The following is a 16214-nucleotide window of genomic DNA, read 5'->3' on the forward strand; positions in this document are numbered from 1 at the left end:
ATGCCTCTCTCCTAGCCATTGACGACAACACCACCATTCGGATGAAGACTCTGTCCAGAGATCAGACTGCTATCCTGGCTCGCAAGGAACACGAAACACGTGGCAATTTCACTAGGTTGACCTGGTCGACCCATTGGAGAAGTGAACTGCTCCTGGGCAGACGTATTCATAGTCGCCGGGATCAGAGGAGTCCACACTAATGAATGTCAGAAACACTTAACCTAGTAACTATTGACATCATATTAGTACTTACCAGGTCCAGGACACACGGCATTAACCCGAATGCCATTTTTGATCTGTTGATTCGACAGCCCTCGAGTGAACGAGATGAGCGCACCCTTTGTTGATGTGTAATCCAGAAGGTCCGGTCGACCAATGTAAGCGTTTATAGAGGCGCAATTAATGATAGAGGAACCGTTCTTGAGGTGCGGCAGAGTGTACTTTGAGAGATAAAAAACCGAGTCGATGTTTGTGGCGAATGTTTTTTCCCATTGATCCCTGTGATCTTGTAAGCGCCTGGACTTAAGAAATTCTTTTGATCAGCCTACTCTGTTAGATCTTTAATATCCTCGATCATGTTCTGAGTCCCAGCATTGTTGACGAGAATATCAATCCCTCCCAAGTATTCCAAAGCCTTTTCAACAACTTTCTTACAGTTATTGCTTTCACGCAAATCTAATGCGATTGTATAGCATTTCTGACCATACTCCTCGACGCTTCGTACGGTCTCCTGACCATCTGACTCTTCTTCGGGCAGATATGTGATCAAGCTTGAAGCGCCTTCCATTGCGTAAAGTATTGCAGTCGCGCGGCCGATGCCTGAATCACCACCAGTGATAATTGCCCTTTTTCCATTCAGCTTACCAGCTGCTTTGTACGTCTGGTATCCATTGTCTTCTGTCGGGAGCTGGGTGTTTGTTGGTTTTGGGTCTGCAAGTTCCTGCTGTCGACCAGGCTTTTCAAGGTGTTGGATAGGAACCTTGTGGCCTATAAGGTTTTCAACAATCTGTTTTAACTAAATTTTCTCTCGACATGCACCAGCCGATTCGTAACGCACCTTGCTCAAATTGAGACTGGGGATTTTGCGGGCCGTGTTGAGTTTCCTGCTGCATGGCGAAAATGTCCGGTGAGGTAAAGGAATCATTTTCGAGACTTTTCGCAGTCTATGCATACCCTATATGCAGCTTTCTTGTGTCAGTATGACGTGAAGAATTGCTGAACTAGGGGGGTAAAATATTCTGGATATTTTAATCATGAAACCTGTCATCAGCGCTTTACCCAGCTTTCAAACATGGAATGCCGCGGCAGCGAACCAGCGTATCAGCGACCGTACGAAAAACAGGAATGGACCGCATGAAACTCAAAAGCCGAGTGTAGCAAGATGCGGCTCCCGTATGACGTATAATGAAGTCAATTTTTTGATGGACTTTTAGCTATAATTCTAGCCCTTCCTTCAAATATTATCATGTTCTAACTATTTGGGGGACATTGTAAACCGTTGTTATCGACGCCGCTTTTTCGCGGTCTATTTTTCAATTATGGCAGATGGTGTCATACAACTTCAATGCGAGTGCAAGGTACGACAATTCGAGTTTAAATTATGCATAAAGTATGCTCACTGACATGCTTTAGCATGATGAATGGGGTAAGAAAGGCAATGAATCTCTCGCCGGTCGTTTGTGGTCACAGATGCCCGGCGCAAGCCCGCTAGATGATTCAGAAACTTACTCGGAGGTTGGTGCTTCACGCGAATCATACTCAATAGCTCTTGGGGAAACTTATTCTTCAAATCGATAGATGTGGATGGGTACCTACCCTTCTGTGCCGTCTCGACTTGCTTCAAGCGGCGAGCTGCTTTCCGACCATGTGAAGAGGAACCCCATCCTACTTGGGGAAACATACAGTGAGAAATACGGAAGAGAAGTTCCGTTTTTGCCAAAGGTAAGGGCGTAATTTTTATGATTTTTGATATCATGATGTCGGACTGATCCTAATAAAATCAGATTCTCTCCTTCGCGAAGGCCCTGCCGCTGCAGCTACACCCAGACAAAAAGTTGGCCGAGCAACTCCATGCGCAAGATCCCATCAAGTTTAGGGATACCAACCACAAGCCTGAGATTGCGGTCGCGTTGACAAGATTTGAGCTTTTTGTCGGTTTTAAGCCCGTTGGAGAGCTCGCGGGCATATTAAAGCTTGGTCCTCTCCAGGCAATCTTGCCCCAGCATGACACTGTCAATGAGGCAACTTTGAGAGAGGTCTGTCGAACTCTGCTGCAACTTTCATCGAACACAGTTTCGGATGTTGTCAAAAGTTTGAAATCCACTCCTCAATCAGAGCTCGGAGAAAAGAATCAGTACATACCAAATCTCTTGGAAAGATTAAGCGAACAATATTCGGAATCGGACAATGGACTTCTAGTCGCCTCACTGCTGATGAATTTCATGACACTGGAGCCAGGCCAGGCTGTGTGTGTGCCAGCAGATAGTATTCATGCTTGGTTATCCGGGGATATTCTTGAATGCATGGCTCGATCAGACAATGTCCTGAATACGGGTTTCTGCCCTCGCGCCAGCAGAGACAATATCGAGCTGTTCACATCAGCTCTGACTTTTAAGCCACATGACGAAGCGGCTGCACTGTTACCAGCTCAGCCAAGCTTGATGGGAATCAACGAGAAGACTGTCAAATACACGCCTCCGTTCAGTGAATTCAATGTTCTAGCTACGAACTTGGCTGCAAAGGAGTCGGAGACTCATACCGATTTGCAAGCTCCTAGCATCCTAGTTGTGACTGGGGGTTCAGGAAAAATGAAGGTTCTCGGGGATGGGAAAATTCTGAATTTGGGTGAAGGAAGCGTTTTTTTTTCTGGCCCGGATGCCAAGTTGCAATTTGCGACTGACAATGGTCTTACAATATATCGGGCTTATGCTACACTTTAACGAGAATATCATGTACATTGAAAAAAAAAAAGAAGGAATTAGCAATTGAACTTACGGTACAAGTGCCAGAAGATTGAATTTAAAATGTTGTGTACATCTATCTGCTCTTAGATTTAGATGGAAAAGAAATCTTTAATAACTTGAAAAAGTTGACAATGAACATTGTTACGATTTTGATCCCATGACATACGCAATTTCATTTAGAGTTGTAAAGACAGTAATAGAATTATCCGAAATTTTTAAAGAGATCCAGCCACAAGAACATAGCCGCCATCAACAGGAATGGTTTGTCCGCTCAGGTACTGATTTGTAGTGGCGAAAAGAATGGCACTTGCCATATCTTCATCCTTTCCTGGTCGAGCTGCTGCGGTCTTTTGTTCATATTTATCCTTCGGAATAAAACTCTTTTGTTTCTCGTCGCTGTCAGATGTAGTCATCTCACTCGGGAAAACGCCAGGAGCAATATTGTTGACCCGGATTGGCAATCGTGAGGTCATGACCTCATGGGCTAACATTTTGGTCAAATGAATGGCAGCAGCCTTGGAGGCATTATATGCGAAGTGATGCTGGGAAACCTTGACAATTCCTGAGATGGAGGTTATATTGAGCACGGTACTGGACCATCCATGCTCCTGCTGAGAACCTTTCTCAAGTAGCGGGAGGAATGCGGTTGTCATGAAGAAGAGCTGAGAGACGTTTGTGCGGAAAGTGTCATCCCATGCACCGATATCGCCTGATGGATGCTCAAATAGATTCTGGCGAAACTCTTCAGCATTCTTGGGTTCAGTTTCTTGTGCGCCTGTGGAGATCCCAGCATTATTGATCAGAATGGAGAGAAATTTCTCGCGCGAGCTGATTTCTTTCACAAGCTTGTCAATTGATGCTTTGTCGGTAACGTCGGCGGCGATGGGAATAATTTGACCACTAATATTTTGATTATATAGTCTAGCGACCTTGTCAAGTTTTTCCTGTGTCCGGCCAGTGATATACACTTTTGCACCGTTGACAGAGAGCGCCTGCGTGGCCATGAGACCGATTCCCGAGCCACCACCGGTGATTAAGGCCACTACTTCAATTAGCTCTCATCCTGAAGTCCGAATTTGTTTTACGCTACCTTTGTCCTTAACATTGAAAAGATGTTCCAGCTGGAATCTTTTGTTGTTTTCCTGAGCCTCCATTGCAGCGGATGATTTCCAATTGGTCAAGCAGTAATTTCGTCGGTTGCCAAAAAGGTCGCTATTTCGAATCCAGACACTTGTTGCAGATTTGATGCCTGTATAGAATATTCGACTAGACTTGTGTTTTCAAATAGTTGCGTATTATGGATGGAAATACATAGTATGACATGATTAGTTACTGGTAAATTTATAAAGAGTTGCTATGAAAGACAAACTTGGATTTCAATTATGACGGACACCATTCATAAAACAGGCTTTAATTTCCTGAATATTAAAAATCCGGAATTTTGTATCGACTATCCATGTTCTTAGCAGTCCTGTATCTGTAGCTAGATCAGAATGACGTTACTCGCTTGCTTACCTCATTACTATCTACCCGACCGCCTCGCATGTCCCGTGGTCATAATATTTAGTAGGACGGAGCATTTCAAGTTGAGCCTTGATAGTCAAGTAACAGGATCCTAATTTAGCAAACAGAGAATTGCAGTCTGGTTATATGTTTTTGGCACAATAGCTTTTTGCAATCTATCTACTGCAGCCTTATACGGCCGGAATCTGGAAGGATTTAACAGAGTACACACACACTATAACGCCCGGCGGCTGAACCGAAAAGGCAACTATCACTAATCTAAATTTATATACCTTAGCTAATGCTGTGACTCATTGGAGCCTCTACAAGATTCTTTTCAGCGCGTGTCATCTTAGATGTTAATATCTGTACGAGTTCTTGTAAGTTAGTATTTAGTTAGTAGACTGGCTTGAAGGCGCTTCTCTAAGTGTTCAATATCCTATCCTCGGCAGTTGAAGCGCTTCCACCGTCTTTGGCACAAGGTAGTTGGTAGGGTTGAGATTCGGGTTAGGAGAGGGTACGATTGATCTGTGTTGGTCGACATGACCAAGTGGCGTCCAGTTGGCTCGTAACGATTGCAAACCGTATTAAGGCTCGCACTGCTTCTAGATTCGGCATCCAGTTCTGATCATCCAACAGTGACTTTCCGCCTAGAAAGAAGGATATATTTCCTCCGTAAGTGTAGATACATTGCAGCATTCTTGTCTGGTGTGCGGTCTACTTCTGATATCAAAAGAGAAAGTGTTCTACGGTCTCTCTTACTTGTCCTGTCCACATACATATTGATCTGTCTTAGCGATGTTGATTTGATAAAGATATCTGTCAAGTCCTACTAGACTAGTCCGGAGTTGGGTCCAGTGCCAGTAGTGGCTCCAAGCTAGTCACGAGTACCCATACGCCTTGGTTCTAGAATGCGATATAGATGGACTGGTGCCAGTTATCGTAATTCTAGGAGCCCCTAAGCTTGAAAATGTCAGTAAATTGAGGGACATTTAGGTTAAAATTGTATCGGTCGGGATGTTTCAGAGGAGAACATGGGTGGTGGGTGAAGCCCAGCCATTGCACATCTCTGGAGGCCCCCTTTCGAGAGATAATTGGAAGGTACAGTGTACCTATATCTCCTTGCCAATTCCAAAATGAGGCCCCATCGATCTGAGGTTCTGGACAATCCAGTTCAGTAAAAGAAATGGGGAGAGGAGAAGATACGGAGCACTGTAATTGCAGGCGCATTCTATAAAATCTATCAATAGATTGGCTAGACCATATCACGTGACGAAAATACTACTACATACACTCCCACGTGATCTATACTTAAAACTTTAATTGTTTCTCGTTATTTTCCGGCATGCCCCAGTCACGTGGGGAGGCTACGCCTCTAGCCAAGCCTCGATGTCTGACACGGAGTGAAAGGCAGTTTTCAGCGACCGCACGACACGAGCACATTGTGACTACTGAAGGATTTACAATTCATCTACCATTGCCAATGATCCAATAACATTTTTGTGGCTCAACGGGCCCATGAGGCAGACATGGCCGAGTCCGACAATGGACCAACCGGCCGAAGCATTCCACCAAGCAAGAAAAGGTCATGGTTGCCAACTTCTCTGAGGCGTCCCTACCTTTCTGCTCTGGCTAGCTTCTTTATTTTAATGGCACTTTCCATCGAGGCTCTTCGTCAGTACTCAAATCATCACCATGGGATCATCCATGTCAAGTCATACGAGGACCTCGCCCGGTTTACCTCAGGGGTTTACACATATGTACCCACAGCGTTTGCAATCCTAGCAGTGGCGTTATGGAATGTTTGCGCTTTGGATGTTCTACGACTGGAGCCGTTTTTTCAACTCGCCAGACCTAACGGTGCCCCCGGAGACATTCTCTTCACCAATTACTGCTTCTTTTATGGCATCATGGCACCCATCATGGCGATCCGAAACCGACATTGGATTGTAGCGGCGGTGTCATCGACTTCAATCATTCTACGAATGATGTTGCCCTCCGTATTGTCTGGCCTTGTGAACCTTGATGAGCCAAATATCGTCTTCGCGAGGCATCTCGATACCTGGCCCAGTCTGATAAGCCTAGAGTCACAGAACACTTTACTCGCGAACGTTGCAGCCCATCGCGGGAATCACACCGCACCCCATGTGGATACATTCTTTGCCTATCAAGTACCTGGTTATTCCATGCCGCCCATCTCAATGCCAGCACACTCCAGGCCGGGAACGGGAACTTCAACCTGGAAACTCAACCAAGACATTTACTGGTCTGACATGAGTTGTGTGGAAACCCATTCCAACACAGTCATGCCTGGGAAGATATTTGATTCTACAAATGGCATGCCACTTTTGGAATGGAACATTCCCAACTTGTCGATTCAAAGCTCTTCGGGCACTAAAGTGGTTTCCAATTGTGACATCAAAATATCTCTGAACAGCACCTACCCGCCCGACAGTCGACTGCCTCAGCTTATGTACTGGGAGCCTCTTGGCTTCTATGGAAATTCCAGTGCAACTTTCACCTGGGACGGTGACGGATGTACGCCCCTTTCACTATTTGGGATCTCCATCGACGTAAACCCCAGGTGGAACAATTTATCATCTAAAGCCAGTGTCTTCGGCTGCACAAGCACATATCTACGCTCTAATGCTGATATAACCCTACCAGCAAACACATCCATAGCCACTTTGGCGAATATATCGAGCTCGACAAGATCTCTCACTTCTATGGATCTCGGCCTTGCAGAGTTCCAACGTATGCTTTTCACGAGGCTTCCTCGCGATGGTCGCGGGCGATGGAACCAAAGAGAATCAGAGTTCACTTCCTTGGTCTCCGGCTCCGATAGTTCTTTGGCTGATCCCCAGTCCGATCGTATCAGTCTCGCTGAGTACCAACGGGACATTGGTAAGACTTGGAATCATCATTTTGTTTCCTCAATGAACCGATTCTTCAAGACAACAGCAGATCCAACTCGGATCCCGGCCAACCACAGCACCTTGACCATCATATATAGTGTCACATCTCAGACTGCTACTCTAGCCGAGGTTCTTTTGCTATCGGCAGCCCTGTTGCTCCTGGTGATGTTCTTTCTATACCCTTTACGACCAAACTTTCTTCGTTCAGATCCTGGTCCGATCGCAGCGCAATGTGCCCTTGTGACAGACATGTTCTCCTCGCTAAGCCATATCACGGATTCTGGAATGGATTATTGTCGTGCAACTCCTCGACAACTTCGCCGCTTTTCCCGGTCTCTGTGGTGTAAAATGATTGATGGGCCTGATGGCAAGCACATCGAGATAACCCCACGCCAGGGCCAGGCGCCCAGAGCAGAGAACCGAGCTCCGGGTAGAATGCAACTCAATACGCGACCGCATTTCTTGACGCCTCTTTGGTTTCTGATAGAATGTCTGCTCATGACAGGTGTACTCATTACATTCGGAATATCGTTTCAATTTATTCGTCTGGATAAATTTGATACATCCGACTCTACAGGCACTACGGTACTTTGGCTCTTCTTGGACTATGGCCCGACTGTTGTCGCCTCTATGATCAGCTCTCTCTTTGTCTCCGTCCACCGACACATTGGTAGCATTGAGCCATGGGTGCAGCTCCGCGAGGGAATGGCTACATCCAAAGAGTCCTTGGCGGCTAATTTCGGTTCTCACACTCCTCTGACGATTTGGAGTCAGTTTCGTGACAGAAGACCACCTCTCCTCGTCATTCTTTCTGTGATATGTATCTTTGACTTTGGCCTCACCATCGCCAGCAGTGGAATGTTTGAACCCTCTGTTGATACATGGACGGACCATACTAAAGTTGTCACCGCACAGTATAATACGTCGGTATTTGGCAATCCATATATTCAGACCGAATTCAGTGGAACCAATTTGATTTCCGATGTTCTGCTCATCGGAAAGCCGATGCTTTCTTGGAATACTGCCAACCTGTCGTTCTACCCCCTTGGAGTAAATGATCCCGACGCCCAATACGTGGACCAGGCCATCTATACCGCTCAAACGCGTGGGGTCGGGGTCGAGCTTCAGTGTGGCCAGGCATCTTACATTCATAGCTCGTCCAATTCCTCGTATTGGACCTATAATGCCTCCGTGGACGCAACAGTATCAAGTTGTACAGCAGAGATGCAATCGCCAGGTGCGCTCGATACGTCATCGAGAACATACAACGGATCGCTCTATTTCAGTACCGCCTTGAATTCAAGCCGCGCTTGTCAGATGTCTTTCACTGTTGGCCTTGGAGAATCAAACGATACTCGAATTTCCCGTGGGGGTTTCTCGACAGTCTTCTCCTGTAGCCCTAAAATCATACTTGAAGATTTTCGATTGAATTTCGACATTGACGGGATCGTTTCTTACTACCAGCCTATACATGCTAGCTCGATCACGAGTGGGCAAATGTTCCAAAATGCCTCGGATAGCATATTATCATTCAATAGTGCTTTTATGCGATATGCCCAAGTCGACAACTCCTGGAACGCGCTTGTGACATCCCAAGTCTACAATATTCTCGCTTCTGGCTCCGCTTCTCAAGGCTCTTCATCGCCACATTCCCACACCCATCGGCCTACTCATAAGCACCATCATAAACTTCCCCCGACAACTGAATCTCAAAAGCAAGCCCTCGTCATGCGCACTGTGCAACTTGCATATCAAACAGCTTTCAGTACCTACATAAGCCTCCAGCGGGATCTCTACCTATCTCCTCTTACACTTTCAGGAAACACCAATAGAAGTGTCCCTGCTATCGTTACATCTGCTGTGTGGTACATTGAACCATCCAATGCAACAATTGTTGCAATCATCGTTATCCTTTCCATTGATCTTGCCATCCTCATGAGTGTCTTCTGGCTACGTCATGGGCATTATTCCGGCCCACCATTTCCTCGTTCAATCGGATCTTTGATCCCTTGGGTCCTCCACAGCAGGATGTTGAACGATGTGCGCGAAACCAGCACCTGGAGTGGAGAAAAACGCAATGAACACTTACGAAAACTTGGTCATCGGTACAAATTTGGCAATCTTGGCAACGCCGATGCTCGGCTCGGCCTTGATTACGACGAGAAGCCTGCGATAGAGGAGGAGGGTCATGAATTGGGTATATACGGACCACTACAGCCATCCAGAACCGGAGAGCCTGATATTAATTCGACTGATAGTGGCGGAACTTTGTTGAGCCATTCTGTACATAGTTCAGGCACATAGAATAGATCTTACTTTCGTCAACAGTACATTACACCATATAACTTGAAATAACTTTCAACTACCTTATCTTGACTCTGAAGCGCTATCATATTGCCACCTGGGCATTTTCCTCTTTTAAAATCAGGACAGGGCATATATTAAAATACCTCTACAGGATATGACTGATAGAATTAAGACATCTGAGTTACTCCAGTATATCTGAAAGTATTTGACGATCTTCCAAGGTTCTTATGCACATGCCACCTCAGATTGTCGGCCAGCCCCATTCTATTTCAATGTTCCATGCGGACCCCGAAACCTCGATTAAAGCTCAAATGAAATCAAAAGCAGGACGACAGCGGGGAGTTTGCGTCAAGCCTGTCTAGTTTTCTCGGTCGAAATGCTGATTTGCTTTCAATGGCGCTTGGCAGGGCCAGTGGCCTGAGAGAGAGATGAGGACCAGGCTTCTGCTTGAGCGCTTTGAATGGCTTGGAGGTCCGGAGTCAGCTGTTTGTACAAGCTTGCCTGAGGGGTTCCGGTAGCTTGGAGAAACTTGGAGTAATCCACAAGGTATTTTGACTCGGCTGCTTGTATTGATGGAGGAGATGCATAACTAAGGTAACTTGCTGATGCCGAAGTTGGGGTTGCTGAAAATGTGGAGGCCGAAGTCCAGCTGGTGCCGGAATTTGGCGCTGGCATGGCGAAGGCAGAACCTATAAGGCCCATAGAGATGAGAGTCGGAGCAGTCCAATGCATATTTTTGATCTTGGCAGATTCGCGTAGCTTCGAGAATACTTCACGTTGTTTGTGGCGATTTGATTTGAAGGGATGTGAGTGGGATGATATATGTACTATTGCACGAGGGATGAAGGAACTTGCAGCATCTTTATACTACTAGATCTTGTCGATTTTGGTGGCATAATCAAGGTAGATACTACTACTACTACTATGACATGGCTAGGATTCTGACATGAATACTGTAGCCTGACCGCCGTGACAGAAATAGAAAATGGCTCATCGATATGCGTAGATCACTAGGCTGCCGGGCAGTGCATCGCCCCCGGGCAGACCCCGGGGGTGGGGCGATGGCGAGGCGATGTATTGGAATGGTAAGATCTGTGGAAGAAATCCCGCACCGCCCGGTGTATAACATCATCGGGCGACCCTTAAGTATTAATAATTATGTATGACGTCTCAGTCTTGTGAGCTTAGCGTATACATATGTAGAGCACAGCTCTGTAACATACGGGCGCCTTGGGCCAGATGGCTAGACTGCCGAGTGTACTCGTTGATCTCATTTGTGCATGTTATAAACTTTATGGCCAGCACTGCAAGTCGCAGGACTTAAGGCTCGCCACTCATGACATCGACAATCGATATGCTGGCAATGCCTTGAAATAGAACCAAGTTACAGATTGGAATAATGCGAATTGCTTATTCATAGATGAGACGGCGTGAACTTGCTGGGGTACTCCCAGTTGCATTGCTATACGCACAGGATGCCCGGATTAAACAGCAATTTGGAGCGTGCAGGACGGACGATCATTGATTCGTAGGCCACATCCATCGTATTTGAACAAGTGAACTCTCATATAGTAAACCTCCGCACAGTAACATATCTTCATCGCTTTTCACGCGTTGAGTATGCCTTTAAATCTTGATGTACTCTGGAGAGATATGCAGGAAGTGCGGGTCGTTCGTTGCCTTCGACCGGCTACCCGATCCCTACGCTATTCCGTACTAGTATGCACGTGCGGCCCAGGGTGTGTCCAAGCCGAAGAAATCAAATCGAAATAGTTACGGAAATTGAATAAGAGCGGTACAGTTGAAATAATTCATTAACAGTATAAACATAATGGTATAATGATATCATTGGAAGGACTTATCCAAAGTCCCAACGAACCTCATATTTCAGAGGTAGATGGGTCGGCACTGCCTCACCGCATCTTTCGTTTCACATCTTCTATCCCCTCTATGCACAACCACTTCTCTATTATTAACACAATTAATCGGAGGCGTGCTTGTTGTCCTCACTCTCGCCGCTGCTTCCAATCTCGACTTTCTCAGCATCAGCAGCATGGTTGTCCGAAAAGGTCAAGCCCAGCTCGCGCTGCATTTCAGAGATTTGCTCAATAGAGAGCTTGGGCATCTCCTGGGCAACCTTGAAGGGCCACTTCTTCTCAATATGAGCCTTGGCGAAGATGACATCGACTTCCTCCAAATCACGACCAGCAGTCTCGACGTAGAAGAAGTAGGCGAAAGGAATGCCGATAAAGTTGACCAGAGCAAAGAAAAGGTAGATACCCCAAGGACTCTGGGAGGAGAAGACAGGAGTGAACATGACGACAGCGAAGTTGGTGATCCAGTTGGTACAGGTGGAAGCGGAAGCGGCCATGGTACGAGTGCGGAGAGGGTTGATCTCCGGGGGGTAGATCCAGGGCAGAGGAAGCGTAGTGAAAGCGAAGAAAATAATAAACAAGAAGATACCGACAGCAGCACCCTTAGCACTCTGTGTGGTGTCGTCGATGAGACAAGCCATGGTGATGATGAAAGAGAGACCCTGACCAGCAAAACCAATCAGGAAGAGATTGCGGCGGCCAACTCTCTCAACCATGAAGAAAGAGGGAATGGTGGCAAGTGCATAAACGGTGGCGAAAACACCACCAATAATCAAAGCCATCTTATGCTCCATGTGAAGGTTGTTCTCAAAAAGAAGGGTAGAGTAGTAGATGGCAGCGTTACATCCAGTGAACTGTTGGAAGAATTGTCCGGAGCAACCAATCATCATACGCTGGAACTCCTGAGTCTTGCCAGTGGTGAAAAGAACCTTCCAGCTAGAGGCCTGTTGGGCCTCAGAAGCCTTCATATCAGCCTTCATTAGGTTGAAATCGCGAAGCACATCCTCAGCGTCGGGGGAGCTGTCGTTAAGCTGAGCCATAACCTGGAGAGCCTCTTCATCCTTACCCTGCATGATAAACCAGCGAGGAGACTCAGGCAGCATAAGAGCACCAACGGTAACCATAATGGCAAACAGGATCTGGAATGCAACAGGGAATCGCCATTGGACGGAGGTGTCGACGTAAGACATGCCGAAATCCAGCCAGTAGGCGATAAAGGTACCGACAGCGATGATAGCACCCTCAAAGCAGACAAGGAAACCGCGGTTGTGGGCCTTGGAGCACTCAGATTGCCACACAGGAATAGTGGCGGTGTCCATGCCGTTTCCTAGGCCAGAGATAACACGGCCGATGACGAATTGACCCAAGCCCCAGGACTCGCCAAAGGCAGCAGTGGAGAGAACGGTACCCAAAACCATCAAGAGACCACCGGCGACCAGCAGGGGGGTACGACCAGTACGTTGACCGAAGCAGAGGGTGAAGATGGCGCCGAAGAAACAACCCAACTCATAACAGGCAGTAACAGCACCCTGCAGAACAGAGACATGTTCTGCGCTGTGGCCAGGGATGTTCTTGTCGAGAACGGGGAATTCGTTAATGAAGGAAGAACCTTGCAAAATACCGGACATCAAACCCTGATCGTAACCGAACAGAGAGAAACCGACGACGGAGGTGAAGGTGATAGCATAGTGGAGCTTCTTGCCTCGAAGGCCGGAAGTGGTTGTCCACATCTTGAATGATGTCCTTTCTTCGACAATGACCTCGACCTAACTATATGAGGGAGGGAAAGGAGGGACTGAGACGACGAGAAAACGGCACGGACTCTGGGGGGGGGAGGGCGACGCTTTTGTACCTTTTTTTCAAATGTATGCGACATGCGTCTGCCTCTCATTGCTCTGCGGGCGTCAGGGCCCGGCCCCACGCGTCTCCATCGATTGGGTGCGCCAAGGGGGGGAAAAGTTTGAACATGACGACGGCGGCTTGGGCGCCCCAGGCAAGTCTCGCGACCCGCCGTGGAGACCAAAGGCCTTGTGAGTGGACTAACGACGTAGGGAGGGGCAAGTTTCGCGGGTTGCCGAGAGGGCCAAGCGCCCCGTCTCATGCGACTGGAGGCTTACTTTTTTTCCTTTTTTTCTTTCTTTCTTTTTCTTGGATTTTGATTTTGGCTCACTCCTTTCGTTTGCGGCCGCCACCAAAATGTGGCGGCTGCGGTCCGAACGTGGCGGCCGGGAGCAGACCAAGCATGGAAGGGGAAGGGGTCAAATAAATTCAAAAATGGAAATTCAAATAAAAACATAGTCCATATGGAGTAGTCAGCGTCGAGAATGACGATGTCGGGGCCGAAAATTGACCCGTTGCCAAGGGTAAAGAAGCTCCGCTAAGAAAATGAGAATGCGCTACCCGTTCGCGGTTGTCGTAGGGTTAGGGTCAACTTGTACTCGGTATACTCCGTAGATTCAATCGACTGTGCCTTCATGAATACCCATGCCCGTGAAACGGGTTGGAAAAAGAAAAGTAGTTCAAAGCTCCATTCTTTTCAATTTTCAAACTAACTATACTCATCCAACACAAGGGTCATAGCAATGAACATCACCATCTGTTCTTCCCCTTGCCAGCCCTCGCCTCGTGGGGGTGGATCACTTCCTGGAGCGGGTGGAGGATCACCTTTTCGGCTGCCGGAAAAGGAATCTCGCCCGACCCTCCACGGGGAAAAACGGGGGAGAGACTGGAAGAGACTGGTGGGCCAAGGGGCTAAAAAGTCTTCTTTGAAGCCACTCAGCGTTCGCTCAGGCTCTCCATAGTAAAACCAACCTTGGTGAAGCGAACCGGGGCTGGGCCGAATCATACCGTTGGATATTAATCATGAAACTCGCCTCAGTTGCCTCTTTGTTTTCTACCGTCGTAGTCCCGACCTGCCTGGTTGAACACTGACCCCGAAGCCGACAGTCGGATAGGTTGCACTTCTTGAGGCCGTGGTCCACCACCTCGGGTGACCGAGGGCCAATCGTAGCGGTGATTTAGCGGCAAACTCCCCGCGGGGGAACAAAGGCGGGTTTATCCTCTTAGTCTCTCAGTGGTGGCTCTCCTCTAGCCAAGCCATCATCGGTACCAATGCAGATTCTTTTCAGCCCTCTTCATCCCGCCCTCCAGATAATCTCCGATGTTGGGGATGGTCTCCGGGTATCATAGCCCCCTACGTCACCGATCAAAGGTCCATCTCATCTCTCACTCCGCACGGAGACCGGAATAGGTAAGTCCTGACTCGCCGAGAGAGGGCCAAAGAATCTCTTTGCATACTGTAGAGTGCAATGAGTCGGTTCGAGCTTCAATTTCCTTTCCACTTCTAATTTCAATTTATTCTGCCCCGTGGAACCGAGATCGAGCGCAGCCCTACTTCAATTTGAGATGGAGTGCAGACTCTATCAGGAGTACTCCGTACGGGTTCTCCAGCATGACTCCATCGATGTCTGCCTGGCGCCAAGCGGAAAAATGAAATCCGATCAGGCCAGAAGAAACAAAACAAAATAAGATAAAAAAAAACCAAGAACACCAAGAAAACCAAGCAAACCAAGCAAACCAAGCAAAACCAAGCAACACAAGCTCCAATAGCAAACGTAAGAAAAATCGACCCAAATATTAAACCCAAAACGGACGGGAGAAAACCGAAAGCGGAAGGCAAGAAACGGAACTAGCCCGAAGTGGGGCATGACCCGCCAAAAACGGACGAATTTAAAATGAAATTAAAATGAAAATCCATTTGCGCCACCCGTTATTGACCGCCCGGCAGAATGAGGCGGGACGGCTTGTAGTCACGTGTGGTTTCCCGGGGACGCCACCACCACCGGATAACCAGATAACCTTAAATCAAAAGGTCGATGGCAGATCTAGACAAGCAAGGACCTTGGGGTGATCGAAGCCGGTTGTGTATGTTTCATCAATCACACTATTATACTCCAGGGCTGCTTTGGAGATCACCTTGACCCTGAGCATGAACTGTAAAACCCGGCCGGGCTACCTACTACTAGCCGTGCCTAGAGGCCCAGAAAAGGTGGTGAACTTGAATATATATACCTACCTAGGTAGGTACCTATTACCTATCTAATAGGTAGGTAATATTATTAGTAGTGCCAAGGTTACTCCGAGTCCTATTCAACCCCCAGGGCTTCAATGTTGGAATTTACGACTCGGACTCGGCTTAGCCCCAGGGGGCCAGGGACAAGCAATACCCAAGAGTTCTCCAAGACTCTCCAAGACTTATCAAGCTCCTCCAAGCCTCGGGGGCCGTCTTAGCCACGCCTGCCTACCCCACGGCCAAGACTTTCAAGGCTTCGTATTTCTTATTTGAACTGCATCCTGCATATACAAAGTATAAGTAGTACTATGTACTCCGTAGTTGTCCACTGTTGACCATCCCACACTCGTTGGCATGTGTCGATCGCTGGATCCATCCTACTAACATCTAGCCGCGACGTGCATTGAGCCAATTTTCTGCACTCCGTACTCCGTATGCCTCTAGCCCTTGCTGATCTTTCCTCGATTCATCAATCTCATATTTATTTCTTTTTCTGGGCGACTGGTCTCGCTAATTGATCGGATCGTCAGGGGTATTGATTATAGTGGGAAAACTGGCCTGCTCCACTACCGATGGGCAA

The 16214-nt window shown here is 47.5% G+C and overlaps 6 protein-coding genes across 6 annotated transcripts; 2 read left to right on the plus strand and 4 right to left on the minus strand.

Moving 5' to 3' along the window:
• Positions 1-11: 11 nt before the first annotated feature.
• On the minus strand, positions 12-1112 carry N7533_006569 (uncharacterized protein; the record flags this gene model as incomplete). Its single annotated transcript, XM_057103219.1, has 4 exons — positions 12-196; positions 254-498; positions 549-987; positions 1058-1112. 4 exons carry the CDS (start codon positions 1110-1112, stop codon positions 12-14), a joined length of 924 nt encoding a protein of 307 aa, XP_056958176.1.
• A 426-nt stretch (positions 1113-1538) lies between these two features.
• On the plus strand, positions 1539-2939 carry N7533_006570 (uncharacterized protein; the record flags this gene model as incomplete). Its single annotated transcript, XM_057103220.1, has 4 exons — positions 1539-1577; positions 1633-1734; positions 1798-1941; positions 2004-2939. The coding sequence occupies 4 exons, from the start codon at positions 1539-1541 to the stop codon at positions 2937-2939; spliced, it is 1221 nt and encodes a 406-aa protein (XP_056958177.1).
• Positions 2940-3178: 239 nt separating this feature from the next.
• On the minus strand, positions 3179-4117 carry N7533_006571 (SDR family NAD(P)-dependent oxidoreductase; the record flags this gene model as incomplete). Its single annotated transcript, XM_057103221.1, has 2 exons — positions 3179-4005; positions 4054-4117. 2 exons carry the CDS (start codon positions 4115-4117, stop codon positions 3179-3181), a joined length of 891 nt encoding a protein of 296 aa, XP_056958178.1.
• Positions 4118-5995: 1878 nt separating this feature from the next.
• On the plus strand, positions 5996-9685 carry N7533_006572 (DUF3433 domain-containing protein; the record flags this gene model as incomplete). Its single annotated transcript, XM_057103222.1, has 1 exon — positions 5996-9685. One exon carries the CDS (start codon positions 5996-5998, stop codon positions 9683-9685), a length of 3690 nt encoding a protein of 1229 aa, XP_056958179.1.
• Positions 9686-10078: 393 nt separating this feature from the next.
• Positions 10079-10363, minus strand: N7533_006573 (uncharacterized protein; the record flags this gene model as incomplete). The annotated part of the gene is made up of 1 exon (XM_057103223.1): positions 10079-10363. One exon carries the CDS (start codon positions 10361-10363, stop codon positions 10079-10081), a length of 285 nt encoding a protein of 94 aa, XP_056958180.1.
• A 1306-nt stretch (positions 10364-11669) lies between these two features.
• On the minus strand, positions 11670-13292 carry N7533_006574 (sugar porter family MFS transporter; the record flags this gene model as incomplete). Its single annotated transcript, XM_057103224.1, has 1 exon — positions 11670-13292. The coding sequence occupies one exon, from the start codon at positions 13290-13292 to the stop codon at positions 11670-11672; it is 1623 nt and encodes a 540-aa protein (XP_056958181.1).
• Between the last annotated feature and the right edge of the window lie 2922 nt (positions 13293-16214).

The sequence above is a fragment of the Penicillium manginii genome, assembly GCF_028828005.1.
Source record: "Penicillium manginii strain IBT 31320 chromosome Unknown utg000005l:1.0-5665137.0:1.0-5668048.0, whole genome shotgun sequence".
Lineage (NCBI taxonomy): Eukaryota > Fungi > Ascomycota > Eurotiomycetes > Eurotiales > Aspergillaceae > Penicillium > Penicillium manginii.